Source organism: Oreochromis niloticus, linkage group LG16 (assembly GCF_001858045.2).
Source record: "Oreochromis niloticus isolate F11D_XX linkage group LG16, O_niloticus_UMD_NMBU, whole genome shotgun sequence".
In the NCBI taxonomy this organism is placed as follows: Eukaryota; Metazoa; Chordata; class Actinopteri; order Cichliformes; family Cichlidae; genus Oreochromis; species Oreochromis niloticus.
Window position 1 is genome coordinate 27,190,151 of NC_031987.2, and position 26,359 is coordinate 27,216,509.

General features: G+C 40.7%; 1 protein-coding gene across 4 annotated transcripts in view; it reads right to left on the reverse strand.

The window, feature by feature from the left end:
* Window positions 1–22,619, reverse strand: part of LOC100691947 (radixin) — a 38,386-nt gene extending 15,767 nt beyond the window's left edge. Inside the window, exons 1-2 of one of the 4 annotated variants that reach the window (XM_013264976.3) lie at window positions 22,399–22,619; window positions 10,823–10,920 (exon numbers count right to left, since the gene is read on the reverse strand). In XM_013264976.3, coding sequence (XP_013120430.1) covers window positions 10,823–10,834 — 12 coding nt within the window. In that variant the 5' untranslated portion in view covers window positions 10,835–10,920; window positions 22,399–22,619. The other 3 variants (XM_005475312.4, XM_013264974.3, XM_013264975.3) reach the window with 3 other exon arrangements.
* Between the last annotated feature and the right edge of the window lie 3,740 nt (window positions 22,620–26,359).

Genomic DNA, 26,359 nt, shown 5'->3' on the forward strand with positions numbered 1-26,359 from the left:
GGAAGTGTGTACAGGAAGCTGCAACACATTTAACAGGTTAAATGAAATGTAATAGGAATTAATATGCTACATTGAGAAAAAAGGGAACCCTAAGCGTAAATTACGAAAAAAAAAAACTAAATATATATATAAATAAATGTGTGGAGGAAGCAGAATTGCTAAAAACAGGATGTGAAAGTTCCTAAGAACGTGTGAAAATCTAAAGACTGTATTGAAAGAAAGCAAATATAAGCAGCTACGAAAAAAGTAAACTGGACTGCTCTGAGGCTCCACAGTCTGCTGGTGGGACTGCCTGTGCCAGCTGTGTGGGAGTCCCTGTCAGACTTCTATAAATATTCCCAACACATAGTGAAGACAGACACACACACACACACACACACACATTTACTTACAGCCAGCTTCCATATTAGGTGCAGCCTGTTTACGCTGCTTATCCTTCTTCCCGTAAACTGAATAGAGGAAGTTTTCACTCCACTCCACTTTTACCAAGACCTGTCACTAGGTTTCCAATTTAACTGTAATGTAAATAAAAATAAAAAAGGGGAGTACTCAGTGAAAACTACAATGACTCAAACTACAATAAGAACCATTTCTACTGGATCTTTGGGGTTCACTGGATGTGTGCTTCAGCATAGAAGAGTGGAAAGTTTGCACAAGAAACAACCATAATAATTTGGAGAATGCGTCACTTCCTCAATGAGTTATGATGTAGTGCTGTTCATAAGAAAAGCCAAGACAGATATCTCAGGAAAACATGCCGTCTCTGCGTGAATTCAGGAAATTTCACTACATTTTAAATTTTAACACAGCTAAACGTTTTGAAAGAGTAAGAAATCCAGAGATTAGATCATCCTTCAAAACCACACCACTGCCCTACAGTAATCCTTTCAGGACCCTTTTAATAGTAATGAACTCATACTCATATGCAGTACATAAATATGCAATCGCACATTTGTCTTGGTGTGCATCTATTTCTCTCTTCCCACTCGAGGTGCAATACATTACAATGCCCTGTGCCGCAGTATGAAACCCTCTCTGCAGTGAAACCAACCACCAACTGGCACTGTCCTCAAGTAACCCTGACAGAAAGTGAGAGGGGAGTGAGAGAGGCACAGAGGAGATGAGAAAACGATAACAATGATACATTCTTATGCCGTTTTATACTACTATAAGAAATCTATGCAATCGCTCAACTTATACCTTCCCAGAAACGCAAACACTGCAGCCACCTTAACAACTGTGGTAGGTCTGCTTTGCAGTAACCTCTGTGAAACTACATGTAATAGAATGTAACTGTATCTAGCTTGCTCACTACGCTATCCAATAACTCCTACTGTAATCTGCCAGTGTGGACATATAGAGTTTTTTTTATTGTCATAGTTCTGTCAATCCCTGCATCAGCTCTGAAGTATAAATGCATACAACGATGTTGCCTGAGACAGAAGCAATAAAATGGAGTTCAAGTATAAAATTGCTGCATAAGGAACTAGTAAGGCGTGTGTGCGCGTGTGTGTGTGCGTGTGTGTAAATATTTAGAGACACAAAGACAACGAGATGATGCCTACGGTGAACTGAGTGCATCAATCATAAGACATCACAGACAGCTCTACTGACCTGAAAAATATACGACAGACAGTGGGCACACACACACACACACACACACACACACACACACACAGTTCTGCAGATAAAACCAAAAGCACTCTACCAACCTATCTCACACACACACACACACTAAAGTGTGTATATAAATCTCTATATTTTTCCCTCTCGTCCTGTAATGTGTTGCACCTTTTTGTCTGCAAAAACGCTAATAAATTCCCAACAAGTTCCACACCAAAGTGAGTTCCTCTCGTGTAAAAAAACAAAACAAAACAAAACAGACTGTGCTAAACTACATACCACTCAGCCGCAGTCCACACTTTTTCAGCGACTCCTCTAAGACAGCACGGACCATGCTCTAGGAGGTAGGACAGCATGGCTCTCAAAGAATGAGCAGCTGCTTCACTGTATGGATTTATTTTATTTAATTACTCACTATTTACACACCCCATTTCTGACTCTAAAATGTCTCAGCTACAAGCATGATATATAACCCAATAGCCTCTGTGCACTTCTGGCATCTGAACAACTGAATTACTTTTCTTGTCGATGGCAACACCCCCACCAAAACCAGGAGAATCCTTTGCATCAGCATGTTGCACAGTCACAGCAGCTAACACTCCCGTAAGCCTTGTCCACATGCCAGAACTATGTCCCAACCACACTGCTGATGGATCAGAAACTGTGGAAGCGCCAACTTGAAAGCAGTACACACAAAGACTGGGCGTGGGTTACTGACTCTTAATGTCAATGCATTCCCCATCACATGCAGAAAGAAATAAAAAAACGTCAATTCAAGTAATTTTGAAAATGAGGGCATCATTTAATGTTCTTGGTCTGACACTGCATCCAAGGTTGATCTTATGAGAGTCGTTACCCAACAGCTCCTAGGGGGCTGTTCCTACGCACACAGCTGCGACACATAACCAGCTACTTCATTTTTGTCGGGCTGACCGCAGCACAAGATTGTGGATGTCTGCTACACTGACTGGGCCTCAGTTTTAACACCAAACCCTTACTCAGCTATTATTGATCATCACAATCATTTTTGATTAAGATTCTGTCATTAAACTGGATAAACAGGGATTCAGACCCAAATAGCTTTTCACACTGTTTCAGCTGTTACTTTAAATATAATTACTCGTGTTAATGTGTTGCTAATGTGCTTGTGAAAAATGAAGTGTGTTTGAAGTCTGAAGAGGGAACAGTGTTTGTGCAGTAGATGTGGGGAAAGCATGGGAACACTACCATATGGTGGTGTGTATATACACGTGTGTGTGCATGTGTTTAACAACAAGACTGACATCTGTGCGTATGCATGAGAGTGCAGGCATATGGGGCATATGACGTCACTGTACACCATGTATTCCACATGATAATACCTCACAGCAACATCCCAGTGGCAGATTTTAATGTAATTTTCTAAAAAGCCATGTGGGCGTCCTAATGAGGGATTTTAACACTTGACAGGGTGGCCTAGAAAGGATTGTCCTCTCTTGAGATGAAAGAAAAAGCTCATCGGTTCAACAGATAGGCAACAGTAAAAGAAGAAAACGCTAAACTGAAGTTATACAAGCGAGGCTAAAATGATTGTTTGTGTTATTTTTCCCATGTTTTAGTTCAGAAAATGCATTGTGCAGATATCGACTTCAAGTTATCACTGGCTAATATGTTGTTGTTTTTTTTAAAGTTGTGTCTGACCAGTAGTCCTAAGACATGAAGTTACAGTAAAGACAACAACAACAAACAACCCAACACCACCAAATTCTAACAGGCTGACTTGTAGAGAAATCTCTACAATGTATGTTTTGCCATTTTTAGCTGCAAAGAAAAAAAATACCTGAAACAACTCTCTATATAAAGTGTTCACTATATTGTACATGAGACTCCAGCTGTAGATTTGTGTGTATGCATGTGAGCATGAGCTGTTTTAACAGTTGTATTTATGTGTGTCTGTGTGTAACAGAGAGTGAGAGGGACAAACTGATGAAGAACCATAGCATGTCTTCTTGCTGATAGCCATGTTAACAGATAAAGCAGGCGGTCTCAGCCGTTTACTGACCACAGTCTATTCTGTTACTGTTGACTCACTCCAGCTTTTTGCCTGAATGTTAGAGAAATGCATAACACCTTTTTGTTACACATACATGCAGCAACAATAACGCTCATGTCATGGCATCAAAATTAAATTTGTGCAATCAGCGTGTCTGTTTTTCTACTGTCTATGTCATAAACTCATTATATTCTATTCTAAACAGAACTCCCGTTAAGTACACACAAGTGTGTGCGCTAACAGTCACATAGTTTGTTGTAGTCAGACAACATGTTGAAACACAGCTTGAACTTGTTACAACACAAACATGTTGACTACTCCAGCTTTAAAGTTAAATAGCTATAAAAAATAAATACATTATTAATGTAAACTTTAAAGAACAAAATTCATGAGTAAATTTCACAAGCACTGCTTTAAGTGATGTACAGAAAGATCCCTTTGCTTTCACTTGGTTGACAACAAAAGCAGCTCTTTGTAGAAAAGTCATGCCTGACTGCAACATGACACCTCATAGATTCGTTTATGTTGACGTAGACTGTTAACAATATTAACCTTATGACTTCAATCCACATGATCAGCATGTTCCTGGGGACAGCTTTTTATGATATCTTGACTGACAGCCATTAATATGAGACCAGACACCATTACCACAAATGAACACTGGACTTTGCCTGGAGAATCAGGTTGTGACACTGACCAAAGATGGAAATTCTCTAATGTAGCACAGACCAGGAGCGAGTCCACATGACACTACTGGAAATAGTCTGTTTGGCATTTCACTGCGAATTTAGAATTACCTGCATTAGGGCCTGAATCAAAACCAACATTCAGATCCTCTAATCAAACTAATTGTTCCCATGTTTGTTATTTCTGCTTTTTTTTGTTTTATTTTTTAACTTCTGTTAATACTTCCTCACTATGTATTGTCTGCTTCAAAACACACTAGCATGTGTGTGTCGTCACGCTACTCCAGCCTGTAACATGCAAACATCATGGAGGAAGAGTCAAACCCTGAGCTCAACTAGCTGTCTGTTATTTGGACACACTTTAGTAAAGACAACGTCAAACAAAAAGAGAAGAACACAGAAAACTGCATAAGGTAACAGCGCCAATCTGTTACAACTCATGAAAATAATCATATTACTGAAAAAAATATATATCCTAGCTTTAGGAGTTGAGTAAGAACAGAAAACTATGGAGTTTCATATACTGTTAAAGACAGTATATTGGCCAATCTGGATACACTGGGAATCTGTCTTCTCGGGGGAATCTCTGTCAGGTACTGTATAGAAAAGTTCAGGTCTGCAGGGCATGTGTGAAAACAGCCATGAACAGAAAGATCCATAAAGTTGAGTGGAGCTACAGAGAGCAGAAATATTTACTTACATTGCAGATGAGCCGAAACACTATATACTATATCAATTTTTGTAATAAGATTCCATCTAAGGAGACTCTGGAGAAATGGAGCCTGTGTGCCTGTAGCTCCAGTGTTTACCAGCATCCTCCAGTCCCTCCATGTTATTCATAACAAGTAGTGACAGCTAAATAGTAGGCTAGTGTGTACAGGCTCAGGCTGCCCACGCAATACAGCCCACCTGTTGACTGTTAGTGTGTGTGAGGGAGGAACACTCTCAGACAGCCATAATTAAAAGCTGTTGGTAGCTAAGCTGGTTAACAGAGGCTTTAAAGGCAACCGGGGGCTATGCTGCCACCTTCAGCGCTTCATCATCATGCATGATCTTTCTACTTATCTCATCTAACACCTGCCCTCTGACACGCTTCATGTCCTCACCTCTGCCTCTCCAGTTTTCCATTCATCGTTTTGCTTTCCTACAACCATTTTTCTTCCACACCTCTTTTTATTCCGCACATTAATGACTAGTGTGTTTTGCTTCGGGTTTGTTCAAATGGCTGTTTGTATTTTCGCACTCAAAGTCAGGTATTGTGGATTCACAGTAAAAATCCATACATCAGCGCAGGGAAATTACACAGTAATCTGAGGGCTGATGTGGTCTTAAGTGGGAGAGGATAGCATGGAAGACATCGCTTTGCCTGCAGCGATGCAGAGAAAAAAAATACATCCGAGCAAGAATAAAAAGTGAAGGGCAGCACAAATCTAATACTTTCCTCCAGCTCAGGAAACAGCGAGAAAATAAAAGGTGGATTTTTCTTCCTTTTCCCTCAAATTATTATTATTATACTTTGGTTACCATTGGTTACCAATACAAACAGTATTTGTGGTGGAGCCACAACATACAATTTTTTCCATCACATATATCCTTTATAGGGCCATCCCATATCATACCATCCGTGATAACCAGTATGAATTTAGGCAATATATAACAGTGTTCAGCAGCTATTTTGTGCTTTTACTTAAAAACTTCCAGTTAACAGTTTGTGCTTATATTTGACTTGCAATACTACTGACAGAGCATTATATCACTATAATAAAATAAAGCTGTAGGCACTTTGTTTCATTGATGGATTTCTGATCAATACTATCGTAGTATTATTAGATTACTATTGTAGTAGTAATTTTTGTGAATTGCAAATAGACAGATATACATCTCGCCACAGTGTTAGCTCATCAGTCTGTGGATGAGCTGAAAGTTATTTGAAACATTATATGCATCAATTTTGAGAATTTTTTTACTTTTTGCCAGCCCACAATAAATGTGACACAAACTATCTGCCACTGATGTCCGATACAGATACTGTATATCAGTGCATCACTAATCATGACCATCAGTATGATGGCATCCAGCTTTGTCGAGTGATTGCAAGATTTTCAGATTCTGGAAACTGGTTGCAGAGATTTCCTCCCATTCAGTCCCAACAACATTAGAGATGTCCATACATAAAACTGCTGAATGGAAAAATGCCGTTTTTACACCACACCAAGCTTCCATTGAAATACAACTGAGTCATTTGGATGATTAAAATCACATCATATGATTATTTCTGCAAATCACTAAGTTGTAGGTCACAATGAATAAAAGTTTACAATTAAATTGTTAATGTTTTATCTACAAATTTTGAAAATATAGCTGGTAAATACACTGAAACAGTGACTGAATGTAGGCTGGGGAGAGGAGGTGGAAGTAGTGCTGATCTTCACACCCTCCCTCTAATTAGATTTAGTGACTTGATAATTCCCATTATATAAATGAAAATGGCTGTGTAAAATATTTATAGCCTCCAGCGAGGGCTCACTGCCCCCTCTCTACAAGCCCCTGGCCCTCAGGGACACCAACGCCAGGAGGGGCAACATGTGCAAAACGCCGCGATAAATCAATAATGTACGATCCCCCACCGCATCTCACACCCTAGATTAAAAGGCCTGATGCCTGTTCATTCCTACAAACACACACAAACAGCAAACAAGTAAACAACACATTCTGCATTCACCCAGGCAGACATGTCGCTGAAACTTCAAATATTTTCATTAAAATGATTATCATGTGAAATGAGTAGAGAGAAGTGAGTCTCTCTACAAACGCTGGGTGTGAGTGTGGCCTCTGTGAGCAGCTAAACTTTTGGCTTCGACCCGGCAGATGAGGATGGGTAAAACAAACATGTCGACTGTAATGATACATGATACGCACATCACAGTCAAGCCAGGCACCTAATATCTGAAACGTCACAGTGGCTACAGTCTAACTGATCAAGACCTAAACCTGGCAACCTGTGTGTGTGTGTGTGTGTGTGTGTGTGTGTGTGTGTGTGTCTGTCTCTTGGTCTACGTCTCATAGAAAAAAAATTACAATATTAAAACAGCAAACGCAGATAATCTGCAAGGGCTTCATCACGGTGTTGCCCTCAACATCACCCTGAATGCCCTGACATCCTTGTGGACAAAGGTAACTAGAGCTGTTGGGGAAAGTGCAGAAAAAAAGAGTGTTTTCCCTTTAATTCATTTTTTAATTTTAAGTGGGCAGCAAACAATCAAACATGTGTCATAAATAATGGCACATGCACACAGTATATTAATGGTAAATGGTAAATGGCCTGTATTTATATAGCGCCTTTATGGTCCCTAAGGACCCCAAAGCGCTTTACATATCCAGTCATTCACCCATTCACACACACATTCACACACTGGTGATGGCAAGCTACGTTGTAGCCACAGCCACCCTGGGGCGCACTGACAGAGGCGATATTAAAACAAAGGGTAGACATTTTTGAACTGATTTACTGCCATGGAACTGCAAGCCTCCACCAACAAATCAAGCTTACATCACTGTCTAGACTCCTGATGGTTATATGTACTGCAAGAAATAGAAGTTGGCATTGGCGGCCAAAGATTAATGTCTCTAAATGTAGAACATCCCTTTAGTTTCTGAGTTTTAGCATTAGGCAATCACCAGAAAAGTGATTTTCAGAACATAAGAAGTTTGTCAAGTTCTGTTAAAAGCTGCATAAAAGTTCTTGGGATTTAAACAGTAATAAGTTACATTATGCAAGGTCACATTCAGATTGATCGCAGATGTTGCTTTAGTCCAAGTGTCCTTATATTCAAGATCCAACCAAATCCAAGTCCGGTATTGTGCTTCATTATCAAGGTTGTCTGATGAGGGAATATAAAATTCTCAGTCACAGTACAACATGTGAAAATGTGAGGAAAGAAAAGAAAAATTCATTGCATACTCTTCACCCTCTGTTTCTACAGTAATCGATTTCTGGGCTGCTTCCTAACACAGATCCGTTTTGTACAACCCCGGCTTTGACCTACATGAAAGAAGCGAGTAGCAGGGGTCATCCATGTTGGGTTAGGGGTGTGCACTTGCCATTAAAACACTGCTTAAGGGAGGATTACCATCTAGTGCAAACTCACTTTTTAATGGCTTTCCTGGGGCTAGCCAGCTTGTAGCCTGTCTTGCCTTTTGAGGGTCTTTCTTTGTGACCCAACAAGAGAAATGCTTTGCAGACCTTTCAGGTCACCTCAGCTGTTGATGCGTTTTTCCTGTCTACAGTTACTTCTTTTGTTGCCCATTAGCTTGGAGCTGATGGAGTCAGGCTAGCTTATGTGCTCAATGGTTATAGGCATGCCTTCAGGGGGAACTCAGCTTCAGCTTGTAATCCAAAGTGACATTTAAGCATTTTCAGGAAACCAGAATGCATAAATGAAGCAGTGAAAGGGCAGATGTGTTTACTATTCAACCGCTAGGCTTAATGTCAAAGTGCATTGTAAGGTAACCAGAGTGGGAGTTCCCCTCAAGGGTAGCTTGGGTGTCGTTTTTCTAGACTGGAGGTGAACAAAGTGCCCGTCACTCAGTCCTCTCCCAAATCCTCTTTTATCCCTTTGTTTTCACTCCCGATGGTCAATTTCAATAATCTGCACTTTCATTACAAATTTCTCCTTCACTCCTGCACCCCTCCCCCGTCTATCTGTCCATAGCGCTGTCTCCATCCTCCCACCACACAATTTCTCCAACAATTCCCATCTGATCTGGCTCAGCACCATCTCTGGTTGTTTCTCAGAGCTAACCTCTTTACATAAGTATTCAAATTTGTTGTAAAAGCCTGTAACACTACCCCAAATTATTTCATATCACAAACCCTCCAAAGGCTTCTTTATGGACAGGAACATTTTATCATCTTCTGCTCTTCTGTCATTTTTATCCTTTTCCTTATGCGCCGTTTCATCTTTTTGCATCTCTTCATCATCTCTCTATTCTATTACCTTGTGTCTCATGCTTCACCTCCCATCCTCTTGCTGCCTCCCCCCACAATCTCTCGCTCTCTTTCCAGGAATTGTGTCTGGCCTAATTCCCCATTACCGAGATTGATGGGCCAAGGGTTCAGTCCAGTCGCTCTCTGGCTCAAGAAAACCGTGTAAGCAGCCAGCGTGTACGTGCAGCAGGATCATAAAAGCCCTGCTTTGAACCCATTATTATTATTTGCTTGAGGTTTATAGTGATGCATTGAACTGGTTCACCAAACTAAGGCTGGAAAACCTCAACATCTGGTTCTGTTAGGTCTTGGTTAGTATTTAAATCTGGAATAAAATTCTATATTTCTTCATAATCACCGCCTTTAATTTTGTTTATACCATGCTGAGGAGTTTACATTGTGTTTCTAAAGTAATATTAAAGTAATAGACAGAAAACCATCACCGCCATCAAAATATAATCCTGTTATTTAAGCGGCAGTGCAATCTCAGCCTCTACACGTTTGTGTCACAGCAAAATGAAAGCTCCCAGTGTCCTTCAGTCTAAAAATAGAGCAGAGAAAGCCCTCTTTGTGGGTTTTTTCCCCCTCAACAGACAGGACAATCCCACAAAGTGGACGACTGTTGTGCCTCTGTGCATGCGTGTGTGTTATCCCAAAACTCTATGTTGTCCTACAAAGCATTACTTCTGACTAGTAGAGCTGAAAAAAAAAGTCTAGACTCATGTAATTCATGTCACCAGTACTACTGCCTCCAGCTACACTTGAGGAAAAGGAAAAGAACAATGGTTTCTGTTTTCTAACCAGAACCCAAAACCCATCCTGAGCTTACAGTCAACCATTTTTCTCTGACAGAAACTTTAGCCTGAGTATTTAATGGAGGAAAAACCAAGAGCTCAGCAGATAGTGTACATAAATGGATGATCCTCAGGTTGTGTGGTTAATATCTTATTGAACGTTACATTTGTAAGAGACCAATTGACTAGCTGTGATAAAAACAAACTAACTAATTGGTGTTTATATGTGAAAGCCCCTGAAACTTCAAGGTTGTTCACATATACAGGAAACCTAAATTTTGCATTGCCTTTATTCTAGCCCCAGAAATCAGAAGTGTGCATAAGTGTGAAACAACCCAGACAAACCCACTGTCCAGCAAATGCATTAGCTGGGCAAATTTAGAGCTAACTGAATGGGCTGCCATCTTCTAACATCCTCAAGTCATTCATTTCTTTTATAATCATTTGCAAAATGCAAATCCAAACCTCCAGGAACCTTACATGCTGCAGACATGAGCAATTAGATCCTTGCTTTCCCCAAATGCATAGCACAGAATTTAAAAAAATAAAAGATACAAATCTAAATTGATGCAACAACTCCCCCAAAACCCTGCAATCTGATGATTGGGAAAACCTTGCAGGACTTAAGAATAGCAATACAGGGAGTAACCATGACATGACAGCTGTAAGTGAATCATTAATTCCTGATGTAGGTACTAACCGGTTTGGGCATCTTTCTCCGCTCTCCTGTCCCCTGCTGCTGATGAAACAGAAAGAAGTCGTCCTCCGTCTTCCTGCCTCACTCTGGGGCACCAGCGCCTGAGACACAAAGCAACAATGAAAGCAAATGTCAACAAATAAAAGAAAAAATAGTATAAGGTAGACGTAGCCCCAGGGCTCTGCTGTAGTGCGTTTCTTCTATATCTCTTGGTTCTCTTATAGGACAATTATACATTTGTGCTGAAGACAGAACAGTGCTACGATTAGAAAACACAGAGATAAAAAAACAAAGGATCTGCTGATTGGGTTCATTCTGACAACACTTTGCACTGCGTTTCCTTTCACTGTACCAACCACTTCCTTACGTGGTAATTTTTCTAATAAACACTTCACAGCGCTGTGACAGCTGGGATAGACTCCAGCTCCCCCACGACCCTGAATTGGATCGCTGGAAGACGATGGATAAACGGATGGATGGATGATTTCACAGCATCTGCTGTAACAGATAAACCTCCCACATTTTAGTCACACTGTGCATACATAAACTAATTCATATCTCCTCACTATAAATGTACATACCTAGTCATTTTTAATACTGCGGCTACAAAAACACTGCTGACACACACTCAATGCTAGAGCCCGACCAATACACGGGTCTAGTACTGCCACCTTGCAGCAGCAGAGTTCTGGGTTTAGATACCCAGGCTTCTGAGGGTGGCCTTTAGGTGTGAGGTGTGCATGTGCTCCCTGTTCCTACGGGGTTTCCTCCAAGGCAAGAATTTTTTTGCTCTCTAAAAGTCAGCAACTGAAGTGAGTTTCCTGCATGTACACAAGGTGCTTTTCATTATGCTCAGGCATGTAAACTCCTCCTAGCAAGGATGTGTGAGAGCTACGAGGAAGCTGCCGAATGAGAAATCCTGCCATCAGCTAAGTGTAACGTGCTGCACGGCTGTATCAACAGAAAGGCCCAGACTGGATTCTGGATTCAAACCCAGAACTTTCTTGCTGTAAGGCATCAGTGCTACCCTCCACACCGCCGTGTTCCTCTAAATTCCTACTGGTTAGGAAACTTTGTTGCAGACGAAAGAGCTGTACCATCTCTGCTGCTACAGTGCTGCATGCACTACTGCACATATTTATTTTCCCCACTTTAAAACTTAGACCTTGTGAACAGATCAGTCTTCACTGGAGTTTCCTAACCTATTTATTGATTTGAACTGTTATCTGGACAACTATATAGCACATAGCTGTCTAATCTGTTACTGTTTAATGTGATGTTACAATTCTTTATTGTAACATATTTACTTTGTGTGTCCAACTATGTGATGTTTCATTACACCGTAGTCAGTCACACAATATAACTGTGTGACTGAACTGTTTTACCTGTAATTTTTAACTGTAACTATATTACCTGTAAAGGTGGGATTAGGCCTCTTCAATAATCCTTTACGTACATCTCTTTCTAAACCATGTGTACGCTGACTGAAAATAGCCCTGACAAAACAGATTTATCAGTTGCTGCAGGCTAATAAGGAATAAGGGGAAATGCAAACCTTTCCAAACAGAACATTGCTGACATGATCACATTGTCAAAACAAGACAAACTGGCCATTTGATATAAGATTACATCACAAAAATAACAGAACCACTATTAACTTCATGTTTTACTGCAAGTACGGAACAAAAAAGGGACAAACTAAACTAGTAACACTTAACAAACAACCATACTATACACGCAGATGTTACTGAGATCCTTTGACTACAGCAGAATTCCTCAGTGTTCAGATGAAGCTGTAACAGAGTAGCAGTCCTAAACTCAGCATAAAAAACAAATGAGAACCAGAGAGTAGGTAGAAGACAGTGGTTAGTTATCGAGAAAATCAGGGAAAGAAAGAAGAAACAGAAACAAACCAGTAAACGGGGAGAAAAAGGGTGGGGGGGTTACAAAGCCCTTTGCATGATCTCTATGACAAATCATAACTTGCTTACTGAGAAATGTTATGTTCTCTGGACAGTGTGGGTTTATCTAGTACATCTTGTTACCTAAAATGATTAGAATGTAAGGAGAGCAGTTGGTAGGTGTCCCGTAGGTGCCAGATCTTTGTGATGTGTGGGGCCAGAAATAGACCTTCCTCAAGTGTCAGCACATAGCATTAAACCAGGCTCAGACACAGGCTTAGGCTCGGTCTGAGAAGAAAACAAAGTGAAAGATTTTGGTTCTCTAAATATCTCAGAGTTACTGGAAAGGTTTACACTAATTAATATGACCACAAGAAGCCATCCAAGAAGAATTATGGAAGAATTCTTCATTTTGCTTTTATTTTCAAAATAATGATGGAAACTAGGTTTGGTTTGTAAACTGGGACAAATAAAACATTCAGTATGTCATAGAGATGGTGTTTAGATCTGAAAGAAATTGCTTTCAAAGTGTGTGTTCTCAAATTGACTTATCAGTGCAGTCAGCCTCTGCTATGCTTTGTTTGTCTTACTATTAGTGAGTGAATTTAAACAAACCTACGCCTCCAAGACTAAAAAATATTATTGTGAGGACTTCAGCCAAGAGTTTACATGTCTCTGCATAAAACATTCTTTACAATAATCACATTTAAAGGATTGGGCTATTGAACAGAAAACAGTAAAAAAATGTTTAAAGAATAATTAACTTGGATAACTACATTGAACTGCAGATCCATTTAATGTGGTCAATAACTGCCCTACATATTTCTATCCTATTAGAAAGCTGGCAGAAGGATTTCTACATATTTGAATAGTCTTGAGGCAAACTGAAAATTTTATAGTCACATCTGAGAGCATTGTAAATTTACAAATTCTCACTTTGATGTGTCAGAAAACTGTACAACATGACCTGCAAATCAATGCACTGCTCAGTCTCAGTCAAGCCTTCCATAATCACATCAGCGTCTTATGAGGGCCAAATCCTAAAGGTCTACCTGGCTCAGAATACATTTTCGTTCAAAGAGAGCTTTAGCAGCCAGATGAGCTTCTTTCTTGAGGTGCAGAAGCATCTCAACTAAGCCAAGATTGTAATATGAGTGACTTCTAGACCACTGCTTGAACTAGAACTTGTTAAAATATGAAGATGGAGGGCAGAATCATGTTTTAAATGATTATTCTAGAAGAGTGAGCAAAACTAATGTTATTGTTTGAAACACTGGCAACTTCAGAGGACAGGAACATGTTTAAGACTACCAAAGATTGATTGTACTGTCAGCAGTAGCAGCAGCTGTAGTTTGGCCACATCAACTAGGACAATAATATTACTGACAGTTGTGACAGCAGCAGAACGGGCCCCCAAGCCAAAGTTTCATATCACAAAATAGCCAAAAACCCTCCATTCTGACAGGACCAGTTTCAGGTTTCTATTACACAATACTACTGAGTGAGGTCATCTTCTAGCAGGTAAATAGACTGAAAGAGCATCACATACAAAGGCTCAGTCACAGTACTAGAAGCCACCAAGTGAAAGTCTGGCATTTTCAGTTCTGAGGAAAATTTCAGCATTCCATGTTTGGCAAGTGATTGACAGCAGTTGCTGTGACACTGACTCCTAAAACCCCATTCACGCAGGCCTAGAGACTTGTCGGTGACCCCCGGTACCACAAAATCCCAAATGGAAACTAGCTGGTAAGTTTATCTGCTTACCAACTTTAAAGTAAAAGTTGCACCTTACCACTATAACTTTTACTTTGAAGGTAAATGTTCCATTTCCAGTTTGCGTTGCACATTTTCAAGTTTCATTACAGGTCAGAGAGCAAATGATGATGATATGGTCTGCATGCATCGATAAAAACTGAGTGACCGCACAAGTCTGCTAGTGACTAAAGCAAACAAAAGGTTTCTGGTGGAGCACCATCTTTGCAACAGATTTCAACATTGAAAAAATTAAAATAAAATAAAATTCAGTCAATCGCCAGCTGGTCAGGAAATATACATTTTATCTTTAGTCACCCGAGGTCAGTGTGTGGGTTCGCTGATCAGTCGCTAAGACTGTGTGGCTGAGATCTAACTGAGGCTCACAGATACACTGCCAGTCAAAAGTTTGGACACACCTTCCCATTTAATGTTTTTTTTAATTTTTACTACTTTCTATGTTGTACTGAAGACATCAAATATATGAAGAAAGATATATGGAATTATGCAGCAAAGAAAAAATTGATAAATCACTCTGTCTTATATTTTACATTCCTGAAAGTAGCCACCCTTTGCCATGATGACAGCGCTGTAAACTCTGAATGTTCTCTCAGTGAGCTTCATGATGTAGTCACCTGAAATGGTTTCACTTCACAGGTGTGCCATGTCAGTTTATTTGTGGAATTTCTTGCCTTCTTAATGGTTTTGGGATCATCAATTGCATTGTGCAGAAGTCAGGTTTGTACACAGCTGACAACCCTGTTTGACAAATGTTAGATTTCATAAGTAAAGAGAAATAACAGTCCATCATTACTTTAAGAACTGAAGGTCAGTCAGTCCAGGCAATTGCTAAAACTTTGAATGTGTCCCCAAGTGCAGTCGCAAAAACCATCAAGTACTATGGGGAAACTGGCTCACATGAGGATCGTCCCAAGAAAGGACGACCAAGAGTCACCTCTGCTGCTGAGGATAAATTCATCCAAGTCACCAGCCTCAGAAAACACAAGTTCCCAGCACCTGAGATTAGAGCCCAGATAAATGTCACACATAGTTCCAGTAGCAGACACATCTCTACATCCACTGTTCAGAGGAGACTGGTGCGAATCAGGCCTTTATGGTCAGATAGCTGCTAAGAAACCACTACTAAGGAAAAGCAACAAGAAGAAGAGTTTGTTTGGACCAAAAAACCAAAGGAATCTGATGAAAATCTTTGGTCTGACAAGTCCAAATTTGAGATTGTTGGTTCGACCCGCCATGTATTACTGGTGACACTGTTGGGGATTTATTCACAATTGAAATCACAGTGAACCAGCATGGCTACCACAGCATCCTGCAGCGACATGCCATCCCATCCAGTTTGCATTTAGTTGGACCATCATTTATTTTTCAAAAGGACAAAGATGTCAAACACACCTCCAGGTTTTTTGACCAAGAAGGAGAGTGATGGATTTCTGTGCCAGATGTCCTGGCCTCCATAGTCACCTGACCTAAACCCAGTCGAGATGGTTTGGGATGAGATGGACCGCAGTGTGAAGGCAAAAGGGCCAACAAGTGCTCAGCATCTCTGGGAACTCCTTCAAGAGTGTTGAAAACTATTTCAGGTGACGACCTCATGAAGGTCATCGAGAGAATGCCAAAAATGTGCAAAGCAGTGAATAATCTAAAATATAAAACATGTTTTGAGTTATTTCACTCTTTTTTGTTTACCACATAATTCCGTATGTGTTCATTCATAGTTTTGATGCTTTCAGTGAGAATCTACAATGTAAATAAAATAAAGGAAAATCATTATATAAGAAGGTGTGTCCAAACCTTTGACTGGTAGTGTATATTGGTATACTGATATCAGCTGATATTTGCCCATCAAAGATACATCAGGGTTTCCAATTTGTGCCGATAAAAATCTTTTGTAATTAAGAAATTGTGTCATTTCATCATTTCTCCAGAGGAGAGGGTTGATCTCCATTATCTACAATACTACACTATCTGTAGGACACGTAACTGAGTACACTTGCTTTTCTGGGATACATCTCAACCACTTTTGGGATAGGAACTGAAAGATGGTGAACTATGGTTAGCCAGGGTGGAGTCAGAGGAAACTCCAGCATAGCTCGCAGTCATTATGTGGAAATCTAAATCAAATCTTTTAATTACATTTTGTATCATTTCTATGCCAATGACATTCAGCTTTATCCACCCTAGTCCATCTTATTTAACCCAGATTAGTATAAGCTCGCTAGCAATTACCTTGCTTTAAACACCAACAAGGCTGAGACCATAATTATAGCTCCTTGTGAACTATAACCTAAAACGAGTCAGACTTTTTTGTTCAGCGGCTAAGTCCAGCATTCAGAATCTTAGTGTAATATTTGATTCTTCTTTGGGGTTCGACTTGCATATAAAATCTTTGTCTCGATTCCTGTTGCTTTCATTTAAAGAACATTTCTAAATTGTGACTTATGTTCTCCTTAGTTGAAATGGAAAATAATATTTATCCGTTTTTGGTTTTGCATTTAGATTACTGTAATGGCCTGCTTACCGGCTTGGACAAAGTTTTACTTTCACACTTCCAAGCAATACAAAATGCTGCAGCCAGGCTAGTAACATCTTCTAGCAAGCAAGACCACATCACTAGCATTCATAGTCTTTACACTGGCTCCCAACAGGTTTTAAGATTCATTTTAAAATCCTTGTATTAACATACGAAACAAGATACGGCCAGGGTCCAGATTATATACACTGCTCCTCACCATCTTCACGGGTTCAGAATCTGTTAGTTGTTTGCTGTACACAACTAAAGACTGGGGAGACTGAGCCTTTAAGCCTGTGGGACCGAGGCTGTGGAAGAGTCTACTGTCACAACTACGTTTAGTTGACTCTGGGGGTGCTTTTAAAAAGCAGTAAAAACTTTTGTTAAAACAGGTTTTGTGTTTATTTTATTGGATTATTATTATTATTAATTTGTTTTGTTTTTTAGAAATCCATTTTTTAATTGTGTCTTATTTTATCTTTTTATTGGCTATTATGGCACTTAATGTTTTTATTTCACTTTTTTTGTGTACAGCTCTTAATAAACGTTACTTACTTCCAATATTGGTTCTTAAGCACACCAGATATGCTGGAATTATATATTTACTGGAGCTAAGCTTTATCTACATGTAAGTAGTGTATGTGCACAAACTAACACCAGAACAGCCACTTAACTAGAGAGCTATGGAAATCACAAGATAGAAAGTACAGATGATAGCAGGCTAGCAGCAACTGAACTTTCTAAATAACAGTGAGATTAATTATCTACCAAACAAACTTGGGCAGCTGTTAACATACAGTGCAAACCAGATCCAACAGAGCTCTACTTGTGGGAAGCACTGATATATAAATACTGAGCAATTTGTAGTGATGTTGGATTTTTTTAAGCACCCTGAAAAACACATATCAGTATCAGCACCACAAATGCATAAACAACTCGGACAGTCCCATCGCTCCTGCTGGCCTTAACAGCTTTCACTGGAAACCCTATTACAATCAATGTAACAAATTCATTGTTGAAACGCCAACTATTTTCAGCTGTAGGTAGGAAAGATGAGAAAGTGTCTCATAGATCTAAAATAACTTCATCCACAATTTAATAACAGCTAGACATAAGTAAAGAAACTGAACCATTATCAGTGTAGGTCCCTTGGCTGAAAAACTTAAATTAAAACAGGGTGACTGCAAAATCTAAAGCCTGGGATGAGTTTATCAGCTGAGTCACCTTGTGCAATTTTCTTCCAACCCTGTATCACCTTCTGCTTGCTCTGTGTCTTTCTATTTCACATCAAGGTTGAGAGACAGTGAGGGAGTACAACAGTGAACTGATGGAAAGAAAAAAGAGAGAGAAAGTCAGTAAGAATTCAAAGCTTTACTTGACCCATATACCTGCAGCCAGCAGATAGGTGAAGACACTGAATGCTAAGAGAGTTGAAGTGTTTTACTTCTGTGTTCTGTGAAACAGTATAAAGCCAGTCATTCGAAAAAAGAAAAAACCCACAGCAGACACAGACACACACAGGTCTGCCCTGTGTAGACAGGTTTAGAAAAAAAGTGATGCAATATATTTAGTGAAACCACAGGGTCACTTAAAAAAGATATAGCTTTCAGGTCCCCATTCATGCAGAAAGAAACCCTTCTCAACATGAACATTGCTTTCTTTCATCTCTCTCGTTTTCTCAGAGTTAATATCAACACAGTTAATATAAAAAATATTTACACGCACTTTTATAGATCTTCCAGTTGCCTTTACAGACCTCTGTTACTTGTCTTTCTTTCCCATTTAGCACATCATGTTAAGTTGGGCTGGCGATCATATTTGGAAACACTGTTCTGACTGTCTTTGCCATTTTTTAATTTATTTGAACAGAAAAATAAATTAAAAAAAATAAATAAATAATGTTATATATATACACGTGTGTGTGTGGGGGGGTAATGAAACTCCATTCAGAAATGTGGAGATGGATCTCGTTCAATTATTTTTCACGGTTTTTGACAACATCACCGGTTTCTGTTGCTGTGAAATGCTTGGCGTTGGTAAATCTGTGTCATTACATATGTGTTTGCAGAAGCCACAAAATGTCCTGCTGTTAAGTGCCAGGGCTGACACACAGATAACTTTGAGCAGCTGTTACAACAGCAGGAATCGGCACCAACTGCTTAGAAAACAAAGCTTTACTTAAACCACCGAAGAGCCAATTGACTCCTCTGTGAATGTCAGTAGGGGAGACTTTGTGATAAAACGCAAATGGCTTGTCCCGGGTGTGACCTCTGAAACTAACTGCAAACACAAACTCCTAAGCCACAGAAAAGGTGTGAATTTTCATGAGTTTCTCAAATATAATAAAGTTTATGGAGGAAATAGCAGCTTTTTTGTAATCACCTCCAAGCGCTCCGAGCTTACATGCTGACTTTTTTTTTCTCCCAGTTGGAGGAAATGGGAGGCAGAGAATGGGTAGGATTGGGGGACGGGATGGAGTATAACGCTGAATCTCGACAGACAACCGCAGAAGATGAAGCTAATCAGCCAAAAACAAACACTAGCTCCAGATGCATGTGTAATGACTATGGCTGAATTTGAAACCAGCCCGTTTTATTTACAGAGGTGCATGAAGGACATTTGCATTTGTTGTCCCTCCAACACCGTAACCTCTGTGTCAGAATTCTTCACGCACCAAGTTACTTAAACCAGTTTTAAAGTGTACAGGAAACAGAGATGCCGATAAAGGCAAAGAAAGCGAAAGAGAGGACATGAGATTGAGGCGCAATAAATAAGGGAGAAATGAGAGAAACTAGATAGCATCAGTCTGCGAGCAGGCCTGTGAAGCTAAAGTATTGGCTCCCTGTTCCCAGTTGATACTACTACATATGCTGCAACGTAACAACTGATTACAAAGTGACAAATTACACCAACATGCATGAGACAGAAAGGCATATTTCTGGCATATTACTTAAGATGTTGCAAGCTGTCAGCCTTATGTCTGTGAAAAAACAAAAAAAAGTAGAACAACAATAATAACTCACTGTGGTTTATATTTTTGATCTGTTTTTCCACTTGAACAGTTAAAGATTTACCATTAATTTTGTTGCTTAGTGTTAAACCTAAATTCCAGCTGCAATGCAAAGCATGTTCCTGGATCAACTTTGACCATTTGAACTTGTTACCCATGTATGAATGCACCTTCACAATGGATTGAATGACAATAATAGAGGTTTCTGGCATATTTCTCCTTTGTTTTAGATGTAACTAGACTTGACATGCATCTATAATTAACAGAAGAAATGTAAACAGCCAATGTAAATACTGTCTCTAAACTTTTAAAGTGCTTACATAGACTACGATAGAATGGAAATTGCAACAAAACACCAGAAAAGTCTCAATTTTCATTAACAAGGCTGAAAACTTCACTCAGTATGAACACAGCCATAGCCATAACATAGTAGAGGAGTTTCACATTGACAGCTGGTGTGTGAATACTAGTCTAAATTCTTCCAGCTGGCAAATTGTCTTATTATTAACATTCTTTTGGTTGGTGGAAGTTGGTTTAAATTGTTTAAGAATAAAGAAAACCAGGGCCTATTCTGTTTCCTAACATAGCGGAGGGATACTGCTGTTATTGCCATTTTAGTGTCTTTACATTTATCTCACTGTTACCATCTTTGATACAGTAAGGGTTTATTTACAAATGCGAAGTTTATTCGTAATGACAAGTCTCTTTAATTAGCCAGTGGGTAAGCATGTACTTTCAAGCCTTCATTAATAACTTCTGCTGTTAAGCTTTCTTCTTCTGCATTTAAGTGGTCCTAAAGCAACATTTCTCAGGAATTAACAGCTATATGGACGTGCGGTCAGGACAAGCATTGGCATTCTCCTTTTCTGGCCTTGTGCCACGGGATTATTCAACAGGTTACAAAAAAATAGTGCAGCCGAGAGAAATCTAAAACCAGCAGTCAAGGGTATCTGATGTCGTGGTGCGGAGAGCCTCCTTCTCAAATGAGTTGTAATTCGGTCCCACGAGTGGGCGGGATCGAGAGCAACAGGAGAATTTGAGCGATGGGAATAATGGCCAATAAATTCACTCGCTGTGCTGTAATTGGGCCTATCAGCAGCTCGTGATTTGCCTGACGCCGACAGAGCATCTGTTTGTGCCAGATGGACCGCTAGCGTCCTGTATGTGTGTGTGTGTGTGTGCGCGCTAACGTGAATGAATTGAAAACCGTTATTTATGTGCAAAAGCCATACAGGTCCGCGTGCTTCACGCTTAGCGCCTAAACTTGAAAATGATAAACTAAGGCCAAGGTTGCTAACGTGAACATATCCTTATCTTGCTGATAAACAAAAAAAAATAGACTTAAATCGAAGATGTTGTTTTTACGTTACAGTATCGCCTGTATAATCTTGGGGCAGCGCTAAAAACAGCGGGATTTAAATCGACCGCAAGTATCTCAAAGTGCGGTGACCGCAACAAACGACTTCCCAAATGCCGTATCTGCACCTGCTAACAGTTCAGTGTCAACGATGTGCTAATCGTGTTTCAGCAGCGGCTGTTTTCGACATTGTTACAGAGAGAAAGGCGCGTTGTCAGCACCACAAAAGTTGCAAACGGCGCAAGAAACATTGTTTCCGCTGCGAGCTTTTTTTTTTTTCCTTCCCCACCAGAGCATCAGTCCCTTCCAGCACATGAACAGGACCAAGCCTGAATTTCAACAGCAAAGGCGGGCACGTTCAAGCTCTCCCGGGTAGCTGTTGAAATCATTATCGAAGCGCTCAGAGGAGCTCGTGAAAGCTCACATATATTCCGTTTGAATCTCGAAGTAGACATGACAACTAATTGCCATGACTACCCTCTTCTGTTGCCTAACACCAACTGACACTGAGCCCCTCAGCGGAAAGCGACACTGGGCTTACTCACCCGTCCTCCCGTCCTGAAACGTGCACGAAGCCGGTTAGAAACTGAGGTGAAGCCAAACCGGAGCCACGCCGCCTTTAACCTGCCTGTCAAAGTGCGCTAGAAAATAAGTTGTGCCGCTCGTCAGCGGCCCAGAGTGTTCAAATAAAGACACAGCTGCCGCTCTGCAGCCCAGAGAAGAAAATAAATCCCTTCTCATTTGGACGGCTTAAAGGAAAAGAAGGACGACAGGCAGAAATGAAGACGGTCAAACTCACCTCTAACGCCTAGCTGCGCTCGAGGATGTGTCCCAACTGTCACCCCCTCCAGCAGGCAGCAGTACTTTATATATCCACAGCGATTAAAAATAGACCGTTTCACGTTCCCGGACACGGTGCGTACTGAGAGTGTAGCTATAGTGATACAGGCTTCATTGGAGGGAGACTCCTCCGCCAGTCTCCCACGACCGGAGAAGAGGTAGTCAATATGGCTGACAAACTCACCGTACCGAGGCGTGGTGAGCAGAGTCCTGCAGATTCACCCACCCCTCCTCCTCCTCACACCGTGCGACTGAAACTCTGCAGAGCAGCCCAGCTGTGGGGTGTAGGACTGGGGTTCAGGAGCTTATCACCCCACCCTCCAAAAAAGGAGAGGTTTTATTACCTCGCAGACCCCCTTCTGGTAAATGTGTTGGGTCACATTTTATTTTGAGAGGTGCCCCCCTGCTGCTATGTAATGTGGCAAGTGTGTAACTGTAAAAGTGTTTGGATAGACATTCAGCTAAAAGCACCCAAGCAGTCAAAGCTTTTGTTTTTTTTTAAATGTGATAACAGTTTTCACTGGGAACCCTCAGTGTTTGTGTAAATCTTGCAGGCATGGTCATTAAATTAGAAACATGAAAAGACGAAGAGCATGCAGCTCTAACTCATTCACAGTGCTCCAGATCGGTTAGAAATCAGCTTCAGATTGAGACAGCAGCAGAGTAATGGCAAAGTGAAATGGCTGGTGTAGCATGCATTCAGCACATAGTGGTCCTGGTTCTTTACATCACCTGTATTTTTATTTATGTATTTATTTATTTTTTGCAGCGTGCCCTGCTGACCCTTGCTGGTGAGCTAAAGTGATGAAAAACTCACTTTAAGGCACATCAGTTGGCCAATGATCAACAATTTTACATTTTCATGTAATTCTACATAAATCAGTCTAACAGGTTGTTTTTTAAGGTGGTATCTTTAAGGTGTGATCATGGAAGAAAGTCTGTGGGGGATGACCAAGGGACACATTAATATACATCAAACCAGAAACAGGACACTGCTGGCGGACCTTAATGTCAAAAACAAGTGCTGGGTTCATGCTGAATGTGTTGGAGTAAGACTCAAGGCAGGCAGTGGGACTGCTTTACAACACATATGCCTCCTGAGTTGTTTAGTCCTTATATTACCATATGAAGTAGCAGATTCACTCCAGAGCTGCAGTGGAATCACAGACACTCGTGAAACATTTGACCTCACAGATACGTGCCTGCAGTAAAAGTAGAACAATATCGTCGCCACTTGTCTGTCGAGTTTTCCTTCCACCCCAGCAGGCGGTAGTGCCCATCTGCATCTCCGGAAAAAGCTCACCATTCATCCATCCCCGCCTGGAAATGAAGGCTTTATGAAAATAGCTGTGTTGTGAAACAGTCCATGTGGTTATGAAGAGAAGAGATGTGTCATCTTTGAGCTGTGAGTCACTGGCATTCTCAGTTGCCTAAATTTAAAGTCGTAATGAGGAAAACAAAAAAAACCACAGAAGGATAATATCAGCAGATATCGATTGCTGTGTACATCCAATTAGAGCCTGACTAATGGCTTTCTGGAACTGGTGTACATTTTTGCTATTAGGAGCCTCTGATCTGATGGATTTGCTCATTAAGTTTATAATTTATCTCCCAAACATTTTACTCACGCAGCGTTTGGGAATAATCCACCCATTAAGTATGTGTAAGTTTGTCCAGGTGTCAAATATCAGCATACAGCACTCAGGCTGCAGCAACTGAAAGGTATGTGTGCTATCACGGCTGTGTCAGATGTCAGCCTCAAGGAGAAAGTGAAAGGAACTGCTTGAATATGGAGGCCAGATTATAATGGCATATCTCTAGGGGGGCTGATTCATCAGTTTGTATCTCTGGCCTATTTCAGCATCTCTGTCAAAAATGGGTGGTCATAAAGGGAGAACGGAAGAACAAATGGTCTTTGGTTCTTCTGCATTAGTTAGAGGTTCAATACTTTTAACATTGTGATGGCGTTCACATTCCCCCCACCTATGGTTCCTCTTTTTTGTTCTCACGTCTTCAAGGCCGTGTCCTCTCGCTTTCAGTCACCACGGTTTTGTTTTGTTTTGTTTTTTTCACTCGGCAGTTTTAGGAAGTAATGTAGTACATTAAATGGGATTACAGTAATCTCATGAGTGCACTCCATGACACAGTGTCACAGTGTGAATTAAGGCCTTCTGCAAACTGAACTAATGAGTCTGGAACACAGATAATCAAACCTTTCGATCCAAAACTGCTATAGGCTTCTCATAAATATCTGACATGCAGCTCTACTCTATTCAAAATCAGTCTATGATTTATCTCTTTGTTAGCCATGTTTAAAAGTTTGTTGGCTGAATGATTCAGTTTTTAACTTTTACTTTTTTGCATTTTTTTTTTTATTTAATGCATATATAGCACCCAGCCTGCATTTAACATAAATTGCACAACTTAAGGAAACAAAATTTACCTGACTGATTATTTAAAATGTCATTTATGTAACAGATTGATTGTTCAATTGTTATTTAGGTGTCTTTTGCTTGTTTTTATTGTTAAAGAGACAAGATTTTAAGGGACTACTGAGATTTTTTTTCATTGTACAACACTGACACCTGATGGTTGCGTACGTTTATGAGCACAACTTGTTAGTCTCCGGGGAAACATCTGTTTTAAAGGGTGCTCCTGTTGCTGTGTTTGCTAACAGATGAAGGCTAATATAGCATAAACCTTTGTTTATATGTATATAATCTGGATCTCCATTTAAAGGTGGAAGAGAAATAAAACACATTTAACATAATAGAAAAATCAACAGATTGTGGCTCTCCATCTGAGCTTTATAAACAATCTAGTTGCATCGGTACACCAAGATACAAAATAAATTAATTAATAAAATAATTTGAGTAAGCCAATAGGTTCTACAGTTTTCCCATATTTTCTGGAAAAAGTCTGTAAAGATGCAACCACTAGAGGGTGTAGGTGGGCACTTTCCTTAACCATGACCTAAAGTTCAGAAGTCAGTTGTAGATTCATATGTGTGGGAATGCACGTTTGTGTCTCCGTGCGCCTGTTCGTCTGTGTCTTTATGTCAGCTTGGGTCTTAGACTTCACCTCTCTGGGAACACCTCAGGCTCTCCAAGGTATGGAGGCCTATCTCCCCTCACCACACTCCCTGCCAGTGGCTGATGCCCTCAGACGCTGGTGTGTTGGTGGTTCTTGGTGTCTGGGGCTGGGCGCTCATGTATGTACCGGCTCACTCCCGGTGGCCGATTGGCGGGCCTGGCGCCTGTGGCCCGGCTGGGCCCCTTCCGGGGGGTGGCGTGCCCTCAGGCCTCTGGCCTCTGGGCCTGAGGCCCGGTCCTCTCTGGCACAGTTGGCTGCCGGCAGAACCCGCGGGCACGTCACTGCAACCCCCTCTGGCCTCTGCTCCGTGGCTGCTGGGTGACCACTCGTTTGGGGCTCTCCTCAGCTCTTCCCAGGAGGGTGGGACGGTTAACCCCCGGTGGTCCTTCTTGGGTCCTCGTATTCTGGGGCCTCTGGATGTCTGGGGCCTGGATCTCCTCCATACCTGCTTCATGCCCTGGGGGACGGGGCTATGGCTCCCCACACTCCCTAGCAGATCATTACATGGAGAAACCTTTTGAATACAAGCGTGCCGATCCACACAGGGGTACACACAGGTTTTCACAGACACAAGCTACACCGTTCTTGGCTGCTACCTCAAAGCACATTGTGCGCTGTCGATCTTGCTTACTGCACAATAACATGTAATATTTAGTATCTACTTTTATCTACTGTTAGCTAGTTTGTTGTGATGGTGTTGTATTTATTATGTTGCTCTGTTTTGTTTGTTTTCTCGTCTGTTTTTTCTTATCCCCATACAGGTGATCCAGGTGTTTTGTTTGTTTTTCTTTTTTTCCTCTCTTCTCCCCTTTCTCACCATCTCTTCTCCCCTCTATTTTTCTTTCTCTCCCTCTTTTTCTTTCATTTTTTCTCCCTGTCCTATCCCCCAGTCATGTCTGTCCTGTAACAACTGAAAAATCAAATCAAATAAATACATAATTATAATAAAGGTCAATCAAATGGACCAATATGGCAAGGCCATGATGATCCAATGGGTAAAGTAAATCCGCTTGGTTTTTTTTTGGCCTTCAGACAACAATTCTGATGGCTAAAGATC